General features: G+C 38.1%; 1 protein-coding gene across 2 annotated transcripts in view; it reads right to left on the reverse strand.

Annotated features, from left to right (window-relative positions):
- Window positions 1-27,680, reverse strand: part of LOC141927347 (macrophage mannose receptor 1-like) — a 66,112-nt gene that overhangs the window by 20,712 nt on the left and 17,720 nt on the right. For both annotated transcript variants that reach the window (XM_074834527.1, XM_074834534.1), the window contains exons 7-18: window positions 23,602-23,784; window positions 19,599-19,756; window positions 11,964-12,077; window positions 10,439-10,554; window positions 8,957-9,105; window positions 7,248-7,447; window positions 6,707-6,831; window positions 5,477-5,564; window positions 4,389-4,533; window positions 2,815-2,856; window positions 2,528-2,691; window positions 1,318-1,385 (exon numbers count right to left, since the gene is read on the reverse strand). In XM_074834527.1, the coding sequence (XP_074690628.1) occupies window positions 1,318-1,385; window positions 2,528-2,691; window positions 2,815-2,856; window positions 4,389-4,533; window positions 5,477-5,564; window positions 6,707-6,831; window positions 7,248-7,447; window positions 8,957-9,105; window positions 10,439-10,554; window positions 11,964-12,077; window positions 19,599-19,756; window positions 23,602-23,784 (1,552 nt within the window). The remainder of the gene's footprint in view (window positions 1-1,317; window positions 1,386-2,527; window positions 2,692-2,814; window positions 2,857-4,388; window positions 4,534-5,476; window positions 5,565-6,706; window positions 6,832-7,247; window positions 7,448-8,956; window positions 9,106-10,438; window positions 10,555-11,963; window positions 12,078-19,598; window positions 19,757-23,601; window positions 23,785-27,680) is intronic.

The raw sequence follows: 27,680 nt of genomic DNA on the forward strand, positions 1-27,680 counted from the left end.
CTTAAAAGCATATCTACCTTAGGGTCCCTACAAAAACAATGGAATGGCAGAGACATCTCATTTTCAGGTGATCTGGCTCACCTAACATCCTAATTATCCTCTGGAGGTTGCTGGTTGTCACTGTGGACTATAAGGAGAACTAAGAACTATTAAACATCTATCCAGGCACTTCAAGACCCAAGCTGAACTGAACCCAGGCCTAAACTAACATAACGTGTAAAAATCAATATGGTGCTGCATACTGACATTCAGAAAGGTTTGCACAAAACCTGCTTATACTCACAGAGCACCTGAACTTACATAGTGGCAACAGCTATCTTTGTCCTACAATAAGAAAATAGATTGCATTTTCCCCTTTATTACAGTCTATTTCCAACAGTTAAAGACTGGGAAAAAGAATGTTTTTACCTACCAAAAATCTTACATATTTTGAGTTAGGGCATCTATTTATATTTTCAATATAAATCAAAGAATAAAGGAAAATAGAATTCCTGAATAAAAATTCAAAATGCATTATCTGCAGTGTAATTTTTCTGATAGCTTTGGGTGAATTCTATTTAGGAAACATACAGTATTTCTCCTGGGTAATCTGGAGCTAAATTAACATGTAATTAAACCACTTGAGGATACAATCATGTTTAAGTTTAGACTCAAAACTAGGTATGTCCTTTGAAAATCCATGCCCTATTGAGTTGTTTGGTCCCACAGACTACAAAATCTTAAAGCAAACAGTAAAGCAGAACTTTCCAAATCTAACAGACCTGATGTAGGCTTATAAAAACAAAGTTAATGCTTTTATATTGTTAAAGAATAAGTCAAGTTTTAGGGTTTACGGATCTACTCTATCTTCCAGTGGTGTCAAGGAGAAATTCCATCTACTTGAAAAGGAGCTGGTCTTCTATGAAGAAAAAAATTCACCAGTAGCAACAGGAAATATTTTTTTAAATTCCTTATATTAGCTATATTTTATTGGAGTATGGACAAGGCAGACAACTGAAAGCAAAATTCAAATCAAGCTTTTTTTCCTGCTATAATCAAATATAGAATAACAGTAGTAGTAATAGGGCGAGAATGCCTAACAACAGAAATGGGATTCAAAAAAAAAGCGGATTAAATATAAGGGCACATTGTGGTATTTTTACACCTTCATAATCAAAAAACACTAAGCATGAGCATCCCATGCAATGCAATTCAGAGGAAAAACATTCTCATTTGCTTTGATGGGCCATAATTTCATTCAAGCACTTCATTATTTTTGCTCCAGTCAGTAGATTATTTTAAAGCACAATGCAAGTTTGATGGTTCTAGCTGTCCTACCTTGTTCTTTGGTCAACACTCAGTTGTAAACCAATGAAATATGAATCCTCTTTCCCATTTTTCAAGATCTAGAATGTAAAGATCAAAATTGTATAAATGTCCTCTTTTTATCATAGGAATCTATTATGTTAATAATGAGTAATATACGTCTGACTGGCAGAGGATACGAACTGCTATACTCTCTAGCTACAACATTTAACTTTGAGCAGCTCACAGCTGACAGTGCACAAACTTCACCATTGGCCAAAAGGAGTGGTCACTATATCAACACTTCTCACAGTCTTACTTGAAAAATCACTAAAATCAGCACCTCTTGCGCAGTCTCTGCAGTGGACATCATCTGACAAATTTCTTGCAAGGGACAAGCCTTCCTAAAATTGATTCCCATAAATTCCTATAAATTGATATAGGTCTTTGTATGATCTCACCACCACTCTTCAACTAGCTCAGGAAAATTTCTATGTAGTTCAAATCTGACTTTTAAGCCCATTCCTGATTAAAAGAAGTTGACCTCAAGGCAGTATAAACAGGCAACCAACCCCAGCCACCGAGGAAATATCATTTAAAGGCTCTTTCTCATTGCATAATCCATGCCTCAGAATGTTCTTCCTGCGTAATTATATTCTCCCCACAAGAAGAAGGATAAGGAACAAACTTGAGGACCAAAAAGGGCTGCTAGGCAGACTACATCCCAGATGCGTACTGACAAGATCAAAAACCAATGTTCTGATTGTTGCATGTAAGCCACTATCTGCTTTGATCCACTACTTAAGATATCTTGAGTTTACCTGCTGCTAAACTTTACTTTCAGTTAACTCCCCCACCGTACAGAATCATAGCTCACAATACTTCTTGCTAAAATGAAGCCACAGATCAATTAGAAGCATGAAGATTTACCTTAGCACATTACCAGTTGCAGATAGACATAATGTGGTGTAACTGCCACATTGAATAGAAAAAGCAGATAATGATCTGTTTAATGCTTAATGTGCTTATTTCTATACAAAATACCAAACAAAAATTGTTCTTGTCTCAGCGATGAAACAATCTAAAAAAAGCCCTGAGTTTGTTCTTCGTATTAATCTGGCTTAATGCTACCGCATTTTCACTGTCATAAAACTTGTAAGTAGAACACCAGGGTGAAAAGGATTTGTGCCCATGCTCACTTGTTTTGGATGATTTATTCCATAGTATTAATGATTTTTCTTACATATCGCCAGAGGAACTTTCTTTCACTTTCACTCTCAATGACGGCAAGGTCTCCAAAGTTCCTTTTGCAGAACTCCCGACCTTTTTCCATAGGAACACTCTCTGTGCTGAAATAATATTGTTTGTCTTCATGTGTAATCCATCCATCCTCAGTAGTCTTGTATTCTGTAAGATAAATGGTAAGCTAACTATATTGTTTCTGAGATACAAGACATTCTCATTAGTAAAATTTTAAAAATGCTTTTAAACATGCACACACACACAAATGGTAACAGCAGTAACACTTACTGGGTGCAGGAGACTCTGTTGGTTCAGGCTTTACACTTGCACCTGTAAGAGAAAGATAATTATTATGATTGTACACTTTCTGCTGTAAGAGAAAATATTTACTATGACTGATAGGCATGTTTTTCTATTGACTTAAAATTTTATGGTTAGCAATGGATTTAACCCCCAAAACTGGAAGGAACTAAATAGCCTACATCTCTGATTTTTGGTACTCTAATCAAATTTAAATACATATTCTTGTTCCCTGAGGCTATTCCTTATGTGCAAGGTATTATGAAATACCATTGAATTTATCTGAATTAAGTAATTATTTTTGGTATTCAGTGGATGCAGAAAAGCTTATCTCCTAAAGCATTAACTCTATTAAGACAGTCCTGTATGTCCCTCTCCCTCCTTTCCTTAGGTCACTTACACATCAATTCTGGCTTAAACCAGAGGCAGCAGGAATGCAGGCTGGGTTATCTTCTTCGGTGGTGCCCTAGCTACTACAGAGTGAGTATCTTTCTCTGGTTGAGAAGAACTTGTATCTGGATCTTAAAAATTTCCCTAGATAAAAGCTCACTGGAAATGATCCCAAGAAATTAACTGGTCCTTTCTGAAAAGAAGGCTTCAGGCTAAAGAATTCCAGTGTTTGTTTTTCCTATGGCATCATGGAGATGGCATCCTGGATGGCATCATTAGGATCTAGGAAAATGGTTTCTAATACAGGAGATCTCTGTCTTTATAGGTTTACCAATTTATTTTGTGCTAAAATATAATCTCAGCAATACTGGCATTTAATAAGAAATTATCTGCCTAAGAAATTATTTTACCAATATAAAGTAGGGCTCATACTTTATTGTTAATAAACTAATGCAGCATCTTTATTTGGTAAGAATGTGGTAAAATGTTTAAATGAGCACTTTCTAAAATACTCAAACTTAGGTAGATGCACTCCTTGTGGAACTCAAGATTTCCCTAAATTATAATATTTGTCTTGATGTCTTCAAAAAATAAAAAGCATCCAAACTCAGATCTCAAGAGAATTTAGCAAGAAATCAACATGTGAATATGAAATCCAGTCAAAGCCAAATAAAGTATCTTAAAACCAGGCTCCATCTTGCAACTACAGATTCATTTATCTGCAAAACAGCACGTGAGACAAGTAAAGGAGGGGGTTTTCACACAAAAAAATTCAAGTATGTGAACTGATTTGCAAACTGTTTTCTAATAACTAAAAACCAAACTCAGAAAAAACATTCCAAAATAGGATTTGTTGGAGAAGGTATGAACTTTAAATGAAAAGTCAAAAGTGAATGTGAATACTCAAAGTAACATTTCCTATTTTTCAAGTATCACATTTCCCTTTCTGAAATCATAGAGAAAGATCAGTGAGAAGTCCCAGCAGGGCACCAAAGGCTCTGCATCTTTAAATACATCAAAGACATGGAAATCCTTATACTACTTTGATATTTCACATTCCACAGGGAATTATTCTGATAAAAATGTTTTGAAATTTTTTATTTCTTAAAGTTAGCGGAAAAATCAACTGAGAATCTTTTCTTATTACACTAATACACAGGAGTAAACAATACCTTTTCTTATCTGGCAAATCCATCCATATAGATAATCACAGTGCCTGTCATTCCAAAGCATGCTGGAATCGCCACTGATCTCTGCACAAAGTTCAATGCCTTGATAATTATTGGGTTCTCCAAAGCCCCAGTTTTCATACCTCACCTATGACAGAAAAGGTTTTGTGAAAATTCTGTTATATAGAAAGAAAATAACGGAGAAAGGGAGGAGACACCATCAAACCACAGACCTACAACTTGTTCTTACTTCCAGTTTAAAAACTTAGATAAGAGGAAACTAGAATCTCCCCATGCAAATGCTGACATTTCAAACTTTTTTTCAGATTGTAACTGGACTGCAGTTTAGATAACAGTTGTTTCTGATCACACTTGGAAAAATATTGACATTTTTTATAGGACCTAAATTCTGTAAAACTAATCTAATAACAATGATGGGGCATGCTACATGTTAATATTCAATCAAGCAAATATCCTGTATGAGTAAAATAGTGGGACATTATTGAGACACAACAAAAATGTTGGCATTTTTCCCACAAAAATATTACTGCTATACTGCTAAAATTTCAATTTCAGTTTTCTGTATGGTAAACTTCCATCAATATATTTTGACCAATCTTACATGAAATACACCCACATCTCCAAAACCACTTTTCTTTCTACAGTTTTATATCTTAGTCTAAAGTACTGTCAAGTCATACTGGCATAAAACAACTGCCATGGAATGTAAGCAATGTTCAGCTCCATGGAATGTAGGCCATTTCAGATAAAGATCTAATTAACGAAGAAGAGAAATACTAAAGATGGACTACTTTACTCAAAAAATCTTTGCATTTATAAGAACATCCTTTTAGTCTACATGAATTTCATTTTCTTGTGGATTCAATGCACATGTTCTTACCAAAAATCGGTATGTTTTAGCAAAAAAAAAATCAAGCCATGAAATTGCTATTCATAAGCTTTCCTACAGAAAGCACGATACAGTAGAGGGTTATGATTAAGCATAAAATTACACAGAAACACATACACCACACACATTTGAGAAGCTCAGGGAATGCAAAATAACAGCTGTGGAAAATTAAATCACTCACTGGAGATCCATCACTCCAAACAAAGCCATCATCAGGATTCAAGTAATATAAGCCCATCCAGAAATGTTGGTGGTAATACCCATTGTTCCTAAAGAAAAAAACCCAAAATAATAAAAGTCCCATTTATAAGAAGTTTAAACATAAAACCAAAACTAATAAGGGCATTACAATATTTTTAATAATCTATCATTCACAACAGCTGCTCTAAAAACAATAACAACCAGGGTGGAAATTAATTAAAAGGCAACCACTCCTAGCTGTTCTCACTATACATTAACTCAGATTGAAATACCAACCAAGAAAATATCCAGATCCAATCCAACTCCTGAAAATAAGGTGGCTTAATACTTTTGTGTAATGGTTCAGTAGCTACTGTTGCTCTGTCTATCAACTCGCCATTTTCTCTCTAAAGGCACTTACAGTTTCCAAATACAAAGTTACTTGCTGCAGTTGAATTATATTTAAATATAGCACCTTAAATTAATTCTTGTCTACAAGCAGACACAATTTATTGATTTATCTGAATTTATTGAGTCAATTTGCGGTAATTCAGCATCTGAGACTTCTTCCTTACTATAAGTACATAGCCAGGATTCTAGTACGGTTATAGCAATTTGCAAGTCTGTCATGTTTCAGTCTTGCTTCCTAGTTAGCCAGAGATGTACAAGCTCATTAATCCCCACCTATACAGGTCATATTGCAAGTCTTACCTTTTTAAAAGTATTTGATCTCATTCAGAAATCTCACATATGCTTTTTACAGCTCAGGGACTTACTTAATCTTATTTACATTCCCTGTGTAGGAAAAAATTAATCTGAAGATGCTTCTACTTCCTGATTAGTTCATAATAATGACAGACAATCAACATATTGACCAGACTTATATCACAACTGTTACCCTATTTGTACCCTTGCTTATGTGAAAACAACTGGCATCTGTGGTAATTTTATAATATCCTCAAATCCACAGTAAATATTTTTACATCAGACGATAAATATTGCCTCAACTAGATATCTTGCCAATCTCATTTTAGCATCAGCTTCTGGCATGATGGCCACTAGTCATACAACTCCTGCTATTTCATCAGCTCTGCTTTTTTACTGTGTTTGACACAGATGCAGATAATGAATCCAGACTGGCATATACTGAAGTAAAAACCTAAAATTAAATATTTCAGAAACATCAAAAGGCTAATTAAAGTGAACGGATGACCACACTACAGATACTCACGCAATAGAACGCCATATCACATACTGTTCTTCTTTACCATTGATGGAGGCCAGATCTCCTCCTATAGCTCGACAAAACTCTTGAGATTCAAGCCATGTTTTCTTCTGCTCTCCTCTTGAAAAAGGCTAAAGAGAGCATTTTGCAGTCAGACAAAATAGACCATATAGATCACAAGATCAAGAAACATCAGCTACACAAAAGCAATTCACTTACAATTAACTCGTTCTGTGGGGTTTACAGAAACTTTGAATATAGGGTTTATGTGTGTTCGCCTCTGTGAAACACAAGCTTAGTATGAGTGTCTTTAAGCCAAGTTAGCTAACTGCATTGCTGGCGGGAGTATCTGCTGCAAAACAACTAGGAGGAAGGCACTTTTAATCTTAAAAGAATGGGAAATTAAGATTAGATCAGACCTGAAGATCAGACTTTAATGGAATAAATAAAACCATGAAGGGAACAAGACCTCTACGTATAATCTGTAAATAAGCTTATGTGCAGCAAATAGAAACTACCTTAATGCAGAAACAAGTAACATACTTACTTTGAAACAGAAGTTAATACGACTGTTTGAATCCCAACCTTCTGGACACCGGGGAATAGGAGTTGTTGTAGGAACAGGTGGAAGCGTCACTCCCTCTGCCCACACTTTGCATAGGAACTTTGCTTTTTCTTCACATTTTATTACATCCCATAATCCACCTGCAATTCCAGTCCTCATGGCAACGCAGCCTGGCTTTCTTCCTGGTTGTAAACAGGAATGCACAAAAGCAACATTTAGGGTGTCATAAGAATTTAGAAAACTTCATATTCTATCCTGATGGAAATTAAGTCTGTACAGAGTCAAAAATGTTTCTAACATTAGAGTGGGTCCAGAGGAAGTCCACGAAAATTATCGGAGGGCTGGAACACCTCTCCTATGAAGAAAGGCTGAGGAATTGGGGTTGCTCAACCTGGAGAAGACAAGGGGAGACCTTATCATGGCCTTTCAATCTATAACAGGGGCTTATACGGAAGATGGAGAAAGACTTTTTACCAGGGCATTTAGTGACAGGACAAGGGGCAATGGTTTTAAAATGACAGACAGTAGGTTTAGATTGGAAATAAGGAAGAAATTTTTTTACTATGAGGGTTGTGAGACACTGGAACAGGTTGCCCAGAGAAGTTGTGGATGCCTCATCATTGGAAGTGTTCAAGGCCAGGTTGGATGGGGCTTTGAGCCACATGATCTAGTGCAAGATGTCCCTGCCCATGGCAGGGGGCAGGTACTAAATGGTGTTTAAATGTCCCTTCCAACCCAAACTATTCTGTGATTCTATGACTCTAATTCATAAAAAAATGCAAAAAATCTGTGGTTCATCCACATCTGAGATACTGAACTGTGCCTCACATCCAATCACCTCCAGTGGCTGACTCTAGTAACATCATAACCTGTGATACAACAAATTCTCCTCTAAAACTGTTGTTAGAGGTAGTTTCTCAAATTTGTCCAATTTGACTATGATTTTCAAAAATAAACTTGCTATATATAGGCCTAATATTGGCTTCATGGTCCGTGTAGCCTTACCACTTCACCTGACACATTCAAATCAGCTTTTAGGCACTGAAATTACAGAGAATCAGAGGATATTCTGAAAGGCAGATGTCAGTATCTTGAAGGCTGATGATCATTCCCTTTCTGATGTGATCATGTCAGAGATGAAATGACCTCCCACTCCCATATTTTTATTAGAACAGAAAAAAATGGTTTAATCAACAAAACTTATTAAATAAGAAAATCACAATTAATTTAGCAAGATATTAACTAAAAAAAGATTAAATACAAATACGCCCTTGGCCCTCTTATCCTTCCCTATAATCCCATTTTCTCTAGCAGAGATGCTTCATGCATGCTGTGATCTCACACACCTCAGAACATGCAGTGAGCAAGTGTACTGTGAGATATGGCTGCACAGGCAGAACTTGCAAAGGTTACTCTTCCAGAGTAGTACAGACACAGACTTCTCCAGAATAGACAGAAATCAGAAACGTGATCTCAGTTGAAAGTTTCTTCCCAAGCTCATGTTAAAAGCTCATTTCAGCACTAAGCAGGAAGTTAGCAACAGCACTGCATGCTTGAGAAAGCAGCCAGATTGAGAGTAATTAGTCATTATACCATCAAGTGAGGGCAAGGAATGAAGTAAAAAAAATCTCAAGTACTGAGCAATATATCTTGGGCACTGGGCTCATTAAACAGTATAGAGCCATACCTACCAGGCATTTCAGAATTCCAGTGTGTAAATAAGACAGATTGGCCATTAGCCCACTTGAACGTTCCCTTTTCTTCTATATCTGAAAGCCCAATCCAAAAGTATCTTTCTGTTCTCAGCCCAACCAGGCTAGTCAGATAAGCTTGTTCATATCTGTTCAAAAGATCACAGCCATTAAATTAATGCTATTAAATTTATTTCAAAAAGTTGTAAAAGGCTTGTTATATTCTCAGAATTACCACTGCACCTTCCTGCAAGCATAGCTTGAATGGATTGAGTTGTGCAAAGCACATAACAAAACATTACATAAAAGATATTTTGTAAACTTCAATACCAGAGTATTCTGCCTTCTCTTCAGATGTCCAGTAAAGAATCACAGAATGACATGAAATTGGTGGGAAAGAAGAAACCTGACGTGACTTATTTGTTATACCATTTTATTTTGTGAGAGTTTCTAGTAGCCTTGTATTTTAATGGCTTCTTGTTTCAGGCAAATCCCAAACCGGAAAAGGAATCTCAGCATTATTGAAGAAATAATCAAAAACAGAGGCTAGAGTAGTCTGATACTAAATTATCAAACTAAGGAACGCTGCAAATTAGATCAAACAATCATACTAGAAATGTTGTTTGGGAAATAAGCCTATGTAGAGGTAAAGCCTGTCATAGTTCATTATGGTGTTTAAACTAACAGCTCTTAAGAAATTAAAACAAATAAAAGAAGCCTCCCCTTAACAAGGTATAGTCTGAAGACCACAATAATGTTAAACAATTTTTATGACAGCTGCAGTGCTACCTACATTTAGAGAGCTATCATTCATGACAACTAGAACTTTCACACTAGAACTTATCTATTTAGATTATAAACAAATAAGAGAAAGTGTAAAGCATCAAGTCAACTGCAAGCAAGATAAGATAAGATTTGTTTCTTAACCCTAACTTTTATTTTCCCAATATGTCACATTCAGTAATGTGCACCAGTTGTTCAGAAATTTAGCACACCCTGAACCCTGGCTGAATTGTGATAGATTTTCAGGTACCAAGCACTTCTAGCATTATTTGGTTTCTCATTTAATTTTTTTTTAAAGTAGTCTGATTCTGAGAAGACCAGATAGGTGAGAATGATATCTTCGTGCTCATTTGAACTACCATTTGAAATAAATTCAGAGCCATATCTCTTCACTTAATAATCAAAATTGGATTCTGCATCACTCAAGTAAAACCCATCCTCAAGCCACTACAATTAGGGAAACAGAAAACATAATTCTTTTCCTTGACATAACCATCTATATCAATACTGATTCCACACTCATCTGTAAACTGAATTCCTGGATTTGAATATAGGTGCAAAAACTGTGAGAAGTTCTGTATCTACAGATAGCTGTTCTCTCAAGCAAGATTTTTGTCCAGACCAGAGTATTTTGATAATCAGTGATGCTACATGTTAAATCCTCATGTGATCCGCTCATGCAAGTAGACTTTTACATACCTGTCTTCAACAGTTGCTAAAGAGGCCTGATGCCTTCCACAGGTCTGATTTGCTTGAGAAAATGATACAAATGTATTTCCAATGAAGTAACAATAAAAACCATGTCTTTTCCAACCCTGTCAAAATAAACATTAAGTGATTACATATGTTGCAGCTTTTCTAAACTCCTTAAAAAAATAAAATAAAATAAAATAAAATAAAATAAAATAAAATAAAATAAAATAAAATAAAATAAAATAAAATAAAATAAAATAAAATAAAATAAAATAACCTGATTTATGCCACTGTCAGCTAACCATTAGACAAAGGAACAACAAAACTGGAAAAGTCAGACTGGAAACAGGCAGGATCAAAGCTTTTTAAAATTTTGTTGTATAAAACAATTTTTCACATATAATGGTATTTTAATCAGTGCATTCCAGTTATAAAGGCATGAGAGGCTTTGCTGTGCACCTGTAGTGCTCAGGTTAGGATTATAACTAGCACATAGGCATTGTGTAATCATCAGAATGGTCTTGAGAAGCAAATTTCAGCTTGTTTTTTCAGAAAGGGAATGACACTTCAAACAAGTTTGTTTATTATTAACACTCCCTTCTAATGCTTTGTCACTCAAATATTATTAAGTCAGGAATATGCTTACAGAGGAAGAGTTTGCTGTGACCAGCCACAATTCACACAAATTTTCTTCTGATGGTTTTCAGTTTCTCACTTATGAGAAACTTTTTTCTACAAGCATGCACTTAGTTCTGTAGGCAAATATAGCATCAATAAGCATTAGGATCCCTTTATCTTCTCCATCAGTCAAATATTTGTAAAATTCCCGGGTACTCCTTTACAAATACTGGGAATAAGCATCAAAGACTTCCTGTGCAGCTGTGTAAAGCAGACTTGGGAGAAAAGGCAATTTCTTCATGGAAGACAAAAACCCAGTAAGATCCCCTATGACATAACAAACTACAGTAGGTTTTTTGGAATTACTGAGCATTATATTACCAGAAGGCAAGCATTACCAAATAAACAACAGATCCACTGGCAGTTCAGAAGGAGCACAACGGATTCATTTTGCTCAGGCACTGGTAACAAACTCTTCAAAGTAGAGGGCACTGCCAGAGACCACAGCAAAGCTTTGAGAATAGTATGTAGACAAGCACACCCTTCCTGCTGTGAATAATTTTGAAGAAAATTGTAGACAGAGCTGAAAAGCAACTGCTGCTACAGGCAAATTCCTTATGAAGGTTTGAATGTCAATCAAGGAAAAATGGCCTGCTGCAGGGACTACAAGTTTGAGTTTTGGTTTAAGTTCTGGAAAAAGAAACAGAGCATCTAGAGCCAAATGACAGTCAGAGCCTTGATTTATTCATATGTATCACTTATCCCATCTGCCATAGAAATGAGAAGGCCAGCTGTTCTGATGATGCAACACAGAATCCATTTTTCCTGTTTTATCTGTCACCTAGGGTAGCATTTTTTCCTCTTAATCATTCCTAGCAGCCTATTCAGATCAGACAGCTTCTTCTGTACTTACTCTCTGGCAGCCCATGTCAATGGTTTCCTCTTCTGCAGGAGCTTCTGACATGGGTTTCCTTTTACAGATATAGCCAATTTTCTTTTCACAAGAATGGTCTGCCCAAAATCCATCCTGAACATTAGAACAGAACATCACAGTCAAATGGGATTTAGTCTTAAAAAAAGGTGCTTTATGCTTTTAACTATTTAGTTATTTTTTGCTAGCTTTAAAATAAGCAAAACCTACATCTAAGTTCTGTACTTAACTCCAACCTCATTCCAACCTCACTTCTACTGGGGCTGATTCACCTTTGACTTACACCTTCTTTAATTATTTACCTTTCTAAAAAGAAAACCCTTGGAAGCGACAGCAATACACCATCTTTACAAAGACTACTGATTTAATAAGCATGCAGGAGGAAAGGGAGATGTCATCTCTCCCAACAGAAATCCAGTCGCAACAGAAAAAAAAAAAACCAACAAACAAACAGGCTACATTCCTTAGTTAATACTTATATAAAACTTTGAAGACACAGAAAGTTTCTTGTCAAAGTTGCTCCCCATACTACAGATTCTCAGAAGAAACAATGCCATTCAGTAGGAGATATACTGAAAGCTAGAAACTTCACACCATGCTCCTGCTATATTTTACATACATTTTGGTTCAACAGATGAACTAAGGTACTGAGAGAGGAAGCGAGTCCACTGTGCAAAGCACTCTCTCACCTGTGCCTTAACTTTTGTAAAAGTAAAGTTATAGTAGTTGGTGGCTATTTCTTTTTTTTTCCTTTTTTTCTTTCTTTTATTTTTTTTCCCCACCAGAAACGTAAAATAATTATCATGGTAATACACAGTCCCTTGTGCCACAACATACAAAGTCCTCAAGAGCCTCAACAAACCCAGCTTCCAGCAAAAACTCTCCCAAAGCTCAACACTACTTCCTACAACAATGAAGAACCCTAGGGTGTTCAGCTGGTGTTTGTGTCTCCTCTGTCCTCTGCTGACTGCAAGGCAAGTCCATTGGTGACTGTCTCATCATCTTCTACCATTTCTTTCTGTTTCACTAGGCTGGTAGGCACTTCAAATAACCACCCGAAACTCTGACCTTCTCAGTTTGGAAGAAATCAGCACAACTTTCACAACTTTTAGACTTCTTCAACAAGGGAAAACTTACTATGAAGCTTTGGCTTTCTAGTTGCAGGAAGATCCTTTGGTGTCTTACCATAACTTTGTCTTCACTGGGAAAGTCATGCAGTAATTTCTAAGGACTTCTTACCTGTCTTTTGCAAATACCTCTTTATTCTCCTACTTCCTCATTAACTAAACCCAAACACTTCCTTTAAAAAGAAGGTGGTGTCACAGACAGGGGCAGGTTTTGTTTCATAAAAATAATTGATGGATTCAGATGACTTCAGCCAAGGAGTGAACAACCCAAAATAATCAACAATGGAACAGTATATGTACTTAGGTAGACAAACCTCAACAAAACCCAAGGAAAGTCAACTTATAATTATGCTTTGTTTGGTCAGTTGATGGCTTATGCCAAGAGATCCTGGACTAGTGCAACTTCCATGGAATCTGAAGTTTCTTTTTCTACTAAGATCAACTATTTAATAGATAAATATTTTGAAAGTGTTTGGAAGAACCCACAATAAAATTAGCTTTCTATACAAAAGCCATGTATATGAAAAGTCTGTATTTAGCTAAAATGTGCTCTGTTTTTTTTAATCTATAACTGTCAAAATAGAAATTACTGACTTTTGAACCCAAGGGAAAGCTTGGTCTGATGGTAAGCATCAAACCCTTAAAATTTAGCCTGAAAGAAATATTTACCAGTCTGACTTGGTATAGAAAGCAAGAGAGTCTTCCCATCAAAAAGAATGGTAGAAAACCTAAAGCATAGCACATGTCAAGAGCTACCCTTTCCAAATGTTAAACTGGATAAATGGTAGCTTCTTTACATCGAGGAAAATTTGTATCACATTAATTTGCATCACTGTCCAAAAGGTACAGAGTCAAATTAAAAGTAAAAACAATGTAATGAAGGATGAGTTTAAATAAAACTGCATCTACAAACAGCAAATTAAATGAAAACCAGACAAAAGTCATAACACAATGAACAAGCATGTTATAAACAGAAGTCCTTCTTGATGGCATTGTTTCATGCCTTATTGTCATAATTCACTTCTAACTTTCCATTAGCAGCCTGAGGTCACCAATAGACCTGAATGGCCCCCACCATCTTCACTGGGGGCCTCCACCCAGCTGCCTGCACACGGGCCCTGGGGTTCCACTTAAACTCAGATCTGGGCCTTCAGTCCCTGTCTATGCTGTAACAGAAGTACTTGTCTCCAGCTCCAGCCATGTCTGTACCTGGCTGGTATTTGTCAGTCCACACCCTGACCTTTGGACTGTATTCCTGGCTTGATCTTGGAGCTCCCTTGTCACTGCGGACTTGCCCAGCAATCACTGGATTGTGTCTGACCCTGGTTACTCTCTCCAGACCTGATCCTGACTCAGCTACCTGGCTTGACCTAGGACATGCCTCATCATCCCAGACAAGAGCTCTGGTCTGCCACCAGCTGCCTATCCCCCTGCCCTGCTCCCTTGCTGGGGACAGTGGGACAGGCTCTGGCTGGACACGCTCCATCCCTGCAAGCTGAGCTATTACGCCTGGCTTGTGGCTCCTCACCTGTTAGGAAGGAGCTGATCCTTGTTGCTCCCTGATGCTTCCTTCTTTTTCATTATCCTTGAAGGTTAATTATCTGCTGCTACATATGTGAGCAGAAGAGAGACCAGTCATTAAATCAATGGGTATGGAACACTTTTGTAACAGTTCATGCTCTCTGAGAAACAGATAAATTCCGAAGACCTCAAAACATCCTCTATCTCAATTCCTCAAAGTGAGAGAGGAAGTAATTTATTTTTAATATCCCTGCTGGCTTCCAGCTAACCTGTTCTTAACTGCACAAAACCCCCCACTCCAAAGTAGCTCGTTCTGCTTTTTTACTAAATATACAATTGAAACTATTGCAAACTCTGTAACAAGTTGTGTATATTTGAAGACTTTTGCTCATTTTCAGATTTCTGTTTCACAAACCAAAACCCCCTTTATTTCTTCAGCCAAAACCTACATCATGCTTTCTGTACTGCTCTTGAGCACCAATACAAGTGAAAGGATGACAGCTTTCCTAAAGCAGCAGAATGGAACAGCAGGCTGCTACTTTTATTTATAGCTACAGCCATAAATATATCTATCTATTGCTGTTGCAATTAAAAGGGCCTCTGGGGTTTAGCTACAAGCCTCACTTAATACATATTCAGTGCTGGAGGACCCCAAGATCCTTCTGTACTGAGAGACACTGTGTTAGGTGAAGAAAGGGAAGGCTTGGTTTACCAGAGGATGGAGTCTTCTGCTTCCTTCCTTCACAAAGTCAAGGCCCAGCAGCCTGAACTGGTATTTTCAGCTGGTTCTTGACCACAGTATTAAGCATGCCAGCCTGCCATCAGAAACTCCAATTCTGAGCAATGATCATGGGTTATCTGGCTGCACTGAATGCTGCCACTTTTAGCGCGGCATATAGGACATGACCAGGGAGTCAAAATCTTAATGCTTTGGGACCCTGGCCATTGAATTAATTTTATTTTAATACCCAACCAAATGACAGACTCCTTTTATAATCTTATGTCATCTTCTATCAACAGATCTGCCTAGACACATGCAAGCAATCAGATGACACTGCATATACGTGCAACTATGCTTGCCTCCTTGTAATCCAACTGCTCGTGTGTTCCAGTAGTTCAGTCTGGGCATACACTTCAGGATTTTACTGACCGTACAAACTGAGGGTGAGGACATAAATAGGAATGATGCCTATTTTTCCATCCATTTCCTTATCTAGTAGGTTTCAATGAATGGCCACATGGAGTGGGGAAAAACATTACGTAGACCAACAGTGGTTCTTTCAGGGCTTGGTATTGCACAGTGGCACATATTTATTCCAGACCATGTTGTTCCTGCCCTGCCCCAGAGGATACTGTTCGGGCTACTTTCAATCTCTCCTTGTGTGGTGGGTTTGTGTGTGGTGGGGTTTCGGTAGTGGGAGAGGGGGCTACAGTGGTAACTCCTGTAGGAAGCTTCTAGAAGCTCCTCTGGCTCCAAGTCACACCCACCTCTGGCCAAGGCCAAGCCAATTAGTGACGGTGGCTGCACCTCTGCAACAACGTATTTGAGAAGGTGAACAGGAGAGGAGGAGGAGTTGTGAGGGACATATCTGTGCAAACACCAAGGTCAGTGGAAGAAAGCAGGAGGAGGAGGAGGAGGAGGAGGGAGAGGTGCACCAGAGTAGAGACTCCCCTGCAGCCAGTGGTGAGACAGGAGGCTGTCCTCCTCCTCCTCAGCCCATGGAGGTCCACATTGGAGCAGATGCCCACCTGCAGCCCATGGAAGACCCCACACTGGAGCAGGTGGCTGCACCTGAAGAAGGCCGGGACTCTAAGGGAAGCCCAAGCTGGAGCAGTCTGTTGCTGGGAGGACTGCAGCCCATGGCAGGGACCCACACTGGAGCAGTTCATGGAGAGTTCATGGAGGACTCACGTTGGAGAAAGTTCATGGAGGATTGTCCCATGAGAGGGACCCTACACTGGAGCAGGGGAAGAGTGTGAGGAGTCCTCCCCCTGAGGAGGAAGGAGGGGCAGAAACAATGGGTGTCGAACTGACCGCAACTCCCATCCCCTGCCCTCCTGCACCGCTGAGGTGAATGAGGTAAATAAATCGGGAGAAAAGCTGAGCCCGGGAAGAAGGGAGGGGTGGGGGGAAGGTGTTTTTAAGATGTGGTTGTATTTCTCAGTGTCCTACTCTGCTTGATTGGTAAATTAGTGGTGGTGGTGGTGTTCAAATTAAATTGATGTTCTGTTTTCTTCCCCAGTTGAGTCTGTCTTTTGCCCATGACCATAATGGATGAGTCATCCCTCCCTGTCCTTGTCTCGATTCCAGAGCCTTTTGTTTTATTTTCTCCTCCCCATCCCTGAGGTGAAAGGAGTGAATGAGAGGCTGAGTGGTGCTCAGTTGCCCTCTGGGCTTAAACCACGACACCCTGCCTCGCCTTTCTCCTAAAGTCTTATGGAATTAACCAGATGTGTCTTTCCTCTAATCTTGCAACAGAAACTGAGGTAGCTGTTTCTTTCCTAGAGAAATGCAACAGGTACTAGAAATCATATTATCACAAGTGATTTGCTTAGGTTTACAGAAAATTAGAATCTAGTGGATCTCAGCTTCTGTACACAAATAGAGATTTTTAACCTGAATCCAAGTTCCCCAAAATTCTGTAACACTTGGCTTGGCCATCCAGATTCTCAGAGCACTACAAAACAAATTTTGCCCTTTGCTGTTTCTTCTTGAAACTCTTGGTTTGAGGGCAGTCAAGTATTCTCATAAAAATCATGATGCCCTAAAATGATGCCCTAAAAGATGCCCTATATGTTCCAAAAGACTCTAAAAAAAAGATAAATTAAATTAAAAAAAATATTTCATCAAGGAACTATGAATATCAAGAGCAATCTTAGTACTTTTAAGTACTAGCCAAATTATGAAATGCTTGTCAGCCTCTAACCTCCTCTAATACTTCCTGCACCAATAGTTCCATGTACAATACCGTAAAACCCCAAAGTTCACACCACCAGATGAGGGCAGTTAAAGGGCATAGAATGATAGATAAGACGAAACCTCAACTATGTGTTCCTTGCAATTCACCACCCACATGCACCAAGGCCAGCTACCTTGCAAACCTCCCATTCCTGAGCAAGTTCTCCAGCCTTGACCAGTATAAAAGTCCTTGAAGCAACTGCCATTTACAACCTCAATTGACTGATGCTCACATCAGTCCTTCCACTGTCTGACCCTATAATTCTGTTAGAGAGAGCGTCTACTACATCCTCAACCAGCACTGGCATAGCTACTGCACAGACAATGGAGCACAAAAATCCTCACACCCTTAAAAATTGCTTTGTTCAACTACCATGTGCACCATGGCCTGGTTGCCAAGGAAGAAATATACATTTACACTCTTCTCACGAGAGCATGTCCACTAATACAATGGAGAAGAATTTTTAATACACTATAATCTTACCCATGCTTCTGACCAGTCCAAAATTCTTCACTAAAATACACATCAAATTCTAACCTTCTGGACTTATCTGACTGCACATGAAGTTCCTTTTCCCTGCTGAGTTCATACAGCAATGAAACTGTACATCTGAACTTTGGCTTGGCCAGAGAACACCTCCACAAATACGCATAGCTCTGCTCAATTTTGGGAGATTAATATGCTATACCCTACATAGGCGTGCCTCTTCCATGGATACTACTGTGGTTTTGCTCTCCCAAGGATGCTGTTCTCTTCCTCATTCCTTCCTGGAACTGATGATGTGGTCCCTTTTTCTTCTAATGCTGCACCTGCTAACTCCTCTACGTCTCTCACAGCTTCTTCCTGCTGCAGAGCTGGCTCAGCCCTCCCCCGCTGCACTCAATCAACTTCTGAATTTGAGTGTTGTGCACCAGAATGATGGAGAATCATGAACCAGCTGCATGCATACATGCCACTGTTGCTGTTGATGACTGCACCTAAGTGAAGCAAGTTAAAAACTAGGCCTATTGGGGCTTAAGTGAGGGCTTGCCCTATGAGGCAAGCTCTGTATAGTGTTCAGGCCAAATGGGAAAAAAAATTTAGTTCTCCTCTTCAATTTATAAGTGCACTCACCAAAAGTACAACCCTCAAGTTTTAATTTTGCAAAATTAGAAAACGCTTTTGGTACGGGTAAATAATTTCTTTCCTCCTGATGAAATAGGTAAACCCTGAAGGAGGTGGTAAGTTCAGTATTTTTAATTATCACAAAGAGGAAAAATACTATTTTGCAAAATTGCACACACACTGACTTTTATACCAGGTATTATCTCAGTTCCTGTAGTGTACCTAGGTCATTGATGATTGCCATATTCCAAAAGGCAGTCTTTTCAAAGCAGCCTTTTAAAAGTAGATATACAGTCACTCAGTAAAGGCTTCCACTAATGCCATTACTGACTACTTTTCTCACAGCTCTTCATGTGCAGTGCAGATACAAGCATAACAATCAATCCACCTCGACCCAAGCCTTATAATTTTGCCTAGAAAAAGAAAATGAAGGTTTCCATTTTCTTCTAAAGATAGTAGTTCTCTCCAACATCATTAAAAATTGCTAGTGCAATTTTTTAAGGTAGGTGTATATCCCTTATTCAGTCAAAGCAGAAAAAAACCCAAACATATCCAAAATGTCTTTGTAGCTTCCTGAAGAAGAGCATTTAATATTCATATGATTCACAGTGTAACTAAAAGTTTCTTCAAAAAAGCCCACATGCACAGACTGAAATCCAGAAATATGGATCATGGGGGGCAGTTGCCTTCAAGGAAAGCCATCACTTGCCTGCTTCTCAGGGAAAACAGAAACAACTTTCTGGCAACCTTAAACAAGGATCCCTCCTCAAGACATAACACCTATAAGACTCTAAAATAGCTGCTTCAAACAGTAATATCCCCTACTTTTGTGCTCTTGCATAGAAAAAAGCCCAGATGATGAATAAAAGTATAAGATAATTAAGTAAATAGCCACATGACTTTACCTTTCCTTTCATAACAACACAGTCCTCTTGCCTGTTGTTTGCATGAGTGGGTTCTCCACGAAGCCACTTGGTGTAGGTGACAGGTGTCCCATCACTCCATTCAAAGTACATCTGAACCTTGAGGTCATTCAACCCAATCCATAGTTCATCAGTTGGCTCTAAAACATATGATTAACAAGGCTGATAACAGTCCTTTTATATGATGTGAACTTTTATCTTCATGGAACAGAAAATTATTCTCAGGAAGTTTAACAAACAGTCACAGGAGATTAAGGCTCCTTGTTTCATAAAGAGGACAGATCATTCCCCATATACCCACTCCAGCCATCAGGAAAGGCCACTCACTTCAGTGCCAATACAATAAGGGTGCTTAACTTTTTATAAAACAGCCAAAATTCTCACTTTGTTGAATTATGTTGCAACATGACTAGATTCAATCTTTTTTTCCAGCTCAAAACTCTTGAAACAAGACATGAATAAAACACCTCTTTTCCTCCTACCTTTAGTGAAGTATAGTGAAGAAAGAGCATCTTTTCTAATGCTGAGACACCCAGTGTTGTCTTTTAGAGCTGACAACCAGAGTATTTGCAAGCCTTCCAATTACATGTGTTCCTATATTTTATTTCATTTCAGAGTAAAATGGAATTCATGTAGTTGCTGGACTTTTTTCAGTTTACAGTTAATGGAGTTAACTGCTGGTTTTTGGCTGGAACGAAAGTGCGGGCCTGATCAAGGATGTTACTTTACAGCAGCTGTTTTCTTAGAGGTTTATTTGTCTGTGCTTAAAATCCTCCATCCTAACACATTGCTACTATAATGTTCATACCTAGTTTTGTTCTGAATGAACTATTTGAATAAGGAGGATTAAAAATTTGGGCCTTTATAATCAGTCTGAACTCCATCATCATCAAAGGGTATTCCTCTCTAGAACTGATTTTATGACTTTGTTCACTGCAATTGGCTTTTTTAAAAATTATTATTTATTTATTTATTTATAGTCTGTCATCCATCCATTCACCAGACAGCAGGTGTCTCCTTTTGTCCACAGCACCATGACTCAGATCACTCTGACCAGCTACATGCACAGTCCTTTCCTTAGACAGCAGGCTTTCCAAGCAGAGTATGAACTACTCGGTTGCTGGAACTTACATATTATGAATATTATTCAGAAATGCTAGGGAGACTACTTAAGAGTTTTTTCCACTGCTTATGACCTTGCATTTCTACAACCCATCTACAGCACTCAGAGGCTTTTCCTGTTCAGTTTGTTATCATAGCTCTTGCTTTCTTTTGTAAGTCTTCCTCTAACATCCTCTATGCAGACTGACCATAGCCAACCTGACAACAAAACTACCCATGGAAATTAAAAATGGGATTGTGACAAAAGACATCAGCTGTGGGAATGTGTCTCAGTGGAATTGGAACTGTTTCTTTGCTGTTGCTGCCGTCACTAGCAACAGAAATGCCTGTAAAAGAGTTAAAAGTCACTGCCCCCAAAGGCCCCCTTTCTGATTCACGCATTTCATATGGACATCTTCCTAGATACCCCCACAACTTAAAGCTCTCCTGTGGCATTTCTCCCATCTACTAGTTAGAGGAACATGGAAGCTTCCCATTTTGATCAACCAAACTGCTGCAAAAATTACCCTCCCAGCCTGTCAATTTAATGGAGTCAACTCTCTCTCCTTTCTCTTTCCCTCCCTTGTCTCTCCCATCTTTATTATCCCTAAGTATGATCAGCCCTCATAGCTCATCCACACTGTCCTTACCACCTCTGCCCCACAAAGAAGGGCTCAGATTCACAGGACATCAGGCTTCATTTTCAAACAGGCACCTTTACCTCTTCTTCCAGACTGCTCTTCATGTTCAGAAGTCCCCCAACATCACATCCCGGCACTCTCCTTTAAGCTCTCCTCTGTTACAAAAACTGAAACCTGTTCCAATTCCACTGTCCATCATGGTCTCATTCCCTCCTTAGCTACCACCCTCCATGCTCAAAAAAATTTCTTTTTTGTCTACTTATCTGTTAAAATATTTCTCTCTGTGTTTATTGAGCACCTAGCACAGCAGAGGCCTCATCCATGGCCAGAGCTCCTACTGTGGTGGGCTCATACCATGGTAATACGAACAATAAACCCCATTTTTTAACAAAAGGATTGCATCAAAGTCATCTAAATAAGCCACGCACACCAGAAACGGCCAAGAGCCATTTCTGGCTCTGTGAAGCCTCTTCCTACATAACATTTTATCCTCTGAAGAAGAAAGGCTGTTAGAGTTTTGCAATCACCTCTCAAGTTGGTTGACTAAATACCAAGATTATTTTTTTTCCCAGCCACTTGTAAATAAACTGTTTCGCACTCTTTCCAACATTTACTCGGCCATGTTTGTGTCATATCACATGTTGGACTTCTGTGTAAACATCCAGAATGCACTTCTGAATTCTTCATGTTCCTCTCTGAAGTTCTCCTTTGTGGGTGATGACAACAAAAGCTCAGCTACTATGACAATACTCATCTCATTGTACTCCTTCTTCCTGTGTTTTATCATGGGACTGTGAATTGTTTGGCACAAAGACAGACTATTGTTCTTTCTGTACAGCACTTATTGCAGCAGAGTTCTGATGTAGACAAGATTTTCTAGGCACTGCAATACATAGTGTTCTCATCTCAATGGTGAACAAGGGTAATCTGATACTGTTATAAACTGCCTTAAAAGGCTTCTTTAGTTGTTCCAATTTTACTCCTCTGAAAAAAATGCTTTCAAAATAGTCTGTTGCAGTGAGTGTGCCATATGTGAGAAGCCTGGTTTCCTTCAGGACTATTTGCATTTCAGAAACATTCACTTTTACAAAAACAGTGCAGTTCAAATCATTCAGGAAAGGTCTTTGGAGAAGGCATTAAACTATGAAATAATCTACTTACAAAGAGTAAAGTGAAAATACAACTAATTTCCTCTAGAGCCTAACTTCCTTCAAATGTCCTAATGTCTCATCAAGAGGTTCTACCTTTCCTAATGATCACCTTGAAACAGTAAAAGTTTCATGTTGTTCATGAAAGAACAACAAATCCCTCTTTCAGGAATGTGAGGACAAGAACAAGTTGCCATGCAGTTGGCTAGGATACAAAACTAAAGCATATCAGCTATTTTATGACTGCTACTCCAAGATTGCTGTTTACACTGCAGCTCAAAGCAGCTTACTGCCCTTTCAGTGAAGGATAAACTAACTCACACTTGCCTGGCACTGAAAGCACAAATAGGATCTGGTACTGCAAAAAAAGCATACCTAGGTGTGAACGTGGCCCTCCCATCAAAAAGCAGTAACTGATCCTACATGCAAAGTCAGGTTCATGTAAAGCAGTAACAACCACAAAATTGCCTCAGTGTCAGCATGGTTGCATCTCCCCTAATGAACACACGGCACTTGTAGCCTAACATGCCTTGCAACAACTCAAATGTGTGCTCAGAAACTGAGCACCTAAGTACTGTATTTAATTTGGGGCACACCTGAACCCACATACTGTAACAGACAGCTTCCTTTTTCAGAAGAAACACAAGCAGCGTGACTTGAAAAATAAGGACATGGCAGTGCTGGTAATAGGACCCAGATCTTCCCAAACAGTCTTTGACCAACAGACTTTGTTTCCCCTCATCTATCTTTGCAGACCAATAGTAAAAATCCTTCCAGGTTCTGAAAAGGTTGAAAATTGTTTTAATCTGTATAAAAGGAGGTAGAAGCAGACCCTAAGAAATAGAAGTTTAGGGTTGATGCAATTCACAACATTGACCACAGCTTTTCTGTGACAGCAGTTTGTTTGGTTTTCATGCTCTTATTGTGGTCTTTTTCTTCCAAAGATTTTTTAAATTTGAAGTTTAACTCCTTCTGCACTCTGTGATCAGGACAATTATTCTTTTTAAACAGTCTCATCCTTTTATTAATAGGTAAGACATATTCAAAACTCTTTCTTAGTATAAATATATATTTGTTATTATTAAAAATACTCACGATACCCAAGCTGAGAAATAACAAAGCTGTACTCTTCAACATTATGGATGCTCGCTAGATCCCCATCCTCTTTCCTGCAAGATGTTAAGGCATCTTTCCAGATTTTGGTGTCCCTGTGAATTATGTAACAGTGCCCAGCATATGACATCCATTGATCAGGACATCTAATGGGCACGTTTGTCTCTGGAAAGAAAAATTGCCATGAAGAGTTTCAGAATTCTATTCTTAACTAAAGACTGAAAATCACATAAAGAAATTAATTGTATATTTTCTTCATGAAGAACAACAGTGCTGAAAAATATGTACAGGGATAATAATCTGCATGCATGATTAAAAGTTGAAACTTCCAGTTGTTTTTAAAGAACACTACAGTTGCAAACATGTGCTTGCATCTTGTGAAAAGACAGAATTTTAAATTACCATAGAACACAGTTTTGACCTTTATGTGCACACATACATACTAAAAGGCAAGGTTTGCAGAGTTGTGCTTTATCATTTTTCTACACATGTCAGCATTTCTCTTCCTCCTCCATGCTGTATAGCTATATGTTAAGAACCTGGGCTTACAAAACATATTTATGAGAGCAATTTTTTTTTTCATGAAACCTTAAGCATTTTATGGATTAGCCCCATTTAGCAAAGAAAAATTAACAGGTTCTACAGGATCACGAGAGAACCCAAGTAAGAATACTTTTAGGAATCCTCTTTAAAAGCTTCGTTAGGAACATCATACTGTCAAAGTAAATGATTTATGCTTTTAAAAGTTCAACAGAACAGCTCCAGAGTACTGCCAACAACCACACTGTTGTTCAGCAAACAATTCAGCCTTGGGAGGAGTGACACCCGAACATATAATAAACAGAATATTGCTGTTGTAGAAACAAATTATGATTCTTGTAGCACTTTATTTATAATTAGCAGATGGGTTTAGCAAACATCAACATATAGAGTAGAACAAGGACAGTAGGATTGCAGAAATTCTGATGGCAAAAAAAATTTGTGCATGTCAGGGAAGGATGAGCAATGTGTTTGTGTATAACAGTGGGGTATACTCCATAGAAAAATTAAGTAGGCATCCAAAGTCATGACCAGTCAGGCCCAGGTTGCAAGCACATATCCTGTCAATCCTGCCACAGGAGAGGAAGAGTGGGGGAACCCCGAAAAAACAAGCTGAATGTACATGGTGATGGTGGGAGAAACGAGAGAGAACAGAGGTGGCCAATGTTGTTGTAGAGGTTAGTCTGATGCTTCAGACAGCTGCATAATTTGTCCTATGTCTGGTCTCAGCTCTGAGCGTATGCATTTTACAGTGCTTTGCTGTGACAGTCAGAGAATTGCTTTGGAAAAATATGTAGGTATATGTGCACCTCCAATACACTTAGTGCACCCTTCTGCAAACTGTAAACACTGAATAGAACAGACATCAGCAGTTCAGACATGGCTACAGTCACAAAGGTATTTATTCCCCAGTGAGTCCGTGAGAGTCTCTTTTTCAGACCGAAGGAGACTGTGAGACTATTACTGTAAGCACTAAAGCAGCTATGGCAGGGTAAGAGAATCTTTTGTTTGTAAATGCAGTAACACCAGGAAATTTGTTGCAGGCCACAAAACAAGAAAAGCAGCTGACAGTCTAGTTTCTCTGGTGCAAGTCTTACTGAATGACATAGCTGGGGATTTCTCAGTAAGAGAAAGTTTTCATTTCTTCATTTCCAGTACTCAGCAAAAATGAATTCTGTGCTTCCCTATTCTCCTTTTAAAGAAAATACATGACAACACAAAGCCATACAATCTACTTCTTCCATCCTAATGGAAACAAGTACTGTTCCCTGAACTTGACTTAAGCAAAAGAAGCACGCAAATTACAAGTAAGATGTAACAAAGGAAATCACATTAATGTGTAAAAAATGGTATCCCAAACGTCAAACTGATTAATTTACTGTGCAATAGATCAAGATACAGAAATGAAGTTTGTAAGCATAGAATGGTTATTCCTCAAATAGAGAGAAAATACTTTTGTAAGCTGTAAGCTTGGTTTCCTGAAGTCAGAAGATCTCACAGTGATTGACTTAGGTGTCTAAAATGGTGAAAGCTCTAGCTGAAGTTTGTCTTGTGATTCGGGCATACAAATTTCTCTCTTTCACACCCATCCTCTGTGGTCTGATAAGAGAGAGCTCACACAGCAGTCACAACAGTGACACTAAGAGCTTTTATTTCCTTATCAAATGTTTTATGAAACATTTGGGAACAATAAGATCACTCCACCTCGATGGATTGGGATGAAATCTATTTTGGCAGTCACTTGGTGGAGTCAGAGAGACAGACAGCCTTTCCTTAGAAAACTAAGTTAAAAAATAAGCAGGTGCCTCTTAATCCTCTTTGCTGTATTACAGGGCAAGTGCTTTGGAGCCCTGAGTCTCCATCACTTCCATGTATATAATCATGGGGCCCCCTGCTGGAGACAACACTTCTGCTACAAAAAACCTGTACAAACTGTTGGCTTCCTGAAAATCTTCATCTGCAACAAAAATAAATATTCTGTAAAGATTTTTCTCTACTTTTTTTTGGACACAAGTATGATTATATTCTGCTGTAAAGCGTTCTTCTGTCCCACAGTCCTCGCATACTGCCTTGTTAGACTCAGTTGTAACTTCTAGGGTTAAAGTTTCAAAGGATTGCCTCTGTGTTTAATGTTAAGTGCATGACTAAGTGCATGCATGAATTAGTGATTAATTTATTTCTTGACTTGGGAGCCCTAGTCAGGAAAACATCATCTGCCATGAGTTTTCCTTTACATCATTAGAAGCTGAGGGCACTTAACACCTTGCATGATCACATACTTATTCCTTTTATGACTTCCCCCCACGGGACATTTTGGAAATTACTTTATGAAGTGAATCACTGCCAGTTTCTGGTTAATCTGTCACAATGTTTACTCAGCAATTTCTGTACAATTGAAAACTTTTGTCTCGCTTCTGTTCTTCCTCCAAATTACTGGTAAACTGCAGGGAGGAGCAGGGGGGTAAGGGAGAATCAAAAGTATACTGCATAAGAAAGAAAAGGCCATTAGACTCCCCCAAAAACTGAATTTAAATCTAAATAAGATAGCAACCTGTATTGAATTGATAGCATATTTATAGGCATCAGTGTTTAAGAACTGATGTATGAAACCTGCAAAGCTGAGCAGTAACCAATTGAACAATCTAAAACAACTATATAAATTAAACTATCTGGTTATCAGCTGTATGTGAATACTAACAAAACTTTACATCTTAATTCAGAAAATAATTAAAATATGTACTGAAGTCCTACCCAGCTAAGGCAACAAATGTGCTTGATTTCAACAGTGAAGTATTAGCTTAATTAATTAAAGTATTAAATATTGATTTCAATATTTAATTAACAAAACACTAGCTCATCCTTGTGGGTGTTTTTCTCTTAGCAATAAAGCAAAATGAATTTGACAGAAGTCTCTGTCCTAAGTATTTTTGACTGGACAGGTCGTATATTGGCAAAAGCAGGAAAAACATTAAAAAACATGGTTTTTAAGCCAAATGTCAAACACTGAGTTTCCAAAATATCTGTTTTGCCAAGAATGCATATTAATAAATAGACTGGAAATCCAATAATGGTTTAGCTTTTTGCTTCTAAAACCTGTGCAAAATAATGTCAGTGGATTTAGGAGATACCTGTATGTCCTGGAAAGAGAAAGAAACTTCGAAAGAACAGAAAGAAAGAGTGATGAAACAAATGAATACGTTACAAGGTTTTTATAATACACAGAGAGATAATACGGAAACAGGTCTAAATAAAGCTATGAAAACTTATCCCTGTTTTGTCTTTCCTACGTACATTAGGCAAGTACCAGAATTACATTTCTTCTGAAAAAGTGTCTGTATATATATAATTTACATAATTTCATTTAAAAGTTAGTTTATATATATATAAATAAACAATTTTATATAATATATAGAATATGTAGAGATATAGAGATATATATACATCTATACAGATAAAAATTATTTAACTGTCTTGAAATAATTTTTAAAAATTTCTCTAGTCCACTACCAACTTGGACTGGC

This window comes from Strix aluco, chromosome 1 (assembly GCF_031877795.1).
Source record: "Strix aluco isolate bStrAlu1 chromosome 1, bStrAlu1.hap1, whole genome shotgun sequence".
Taxonomy (NCBI): Eukaryota; Metazoa; Chordata; class Aves; order Strigiformes; family Strigidae; genus Strix; species Strix aluco.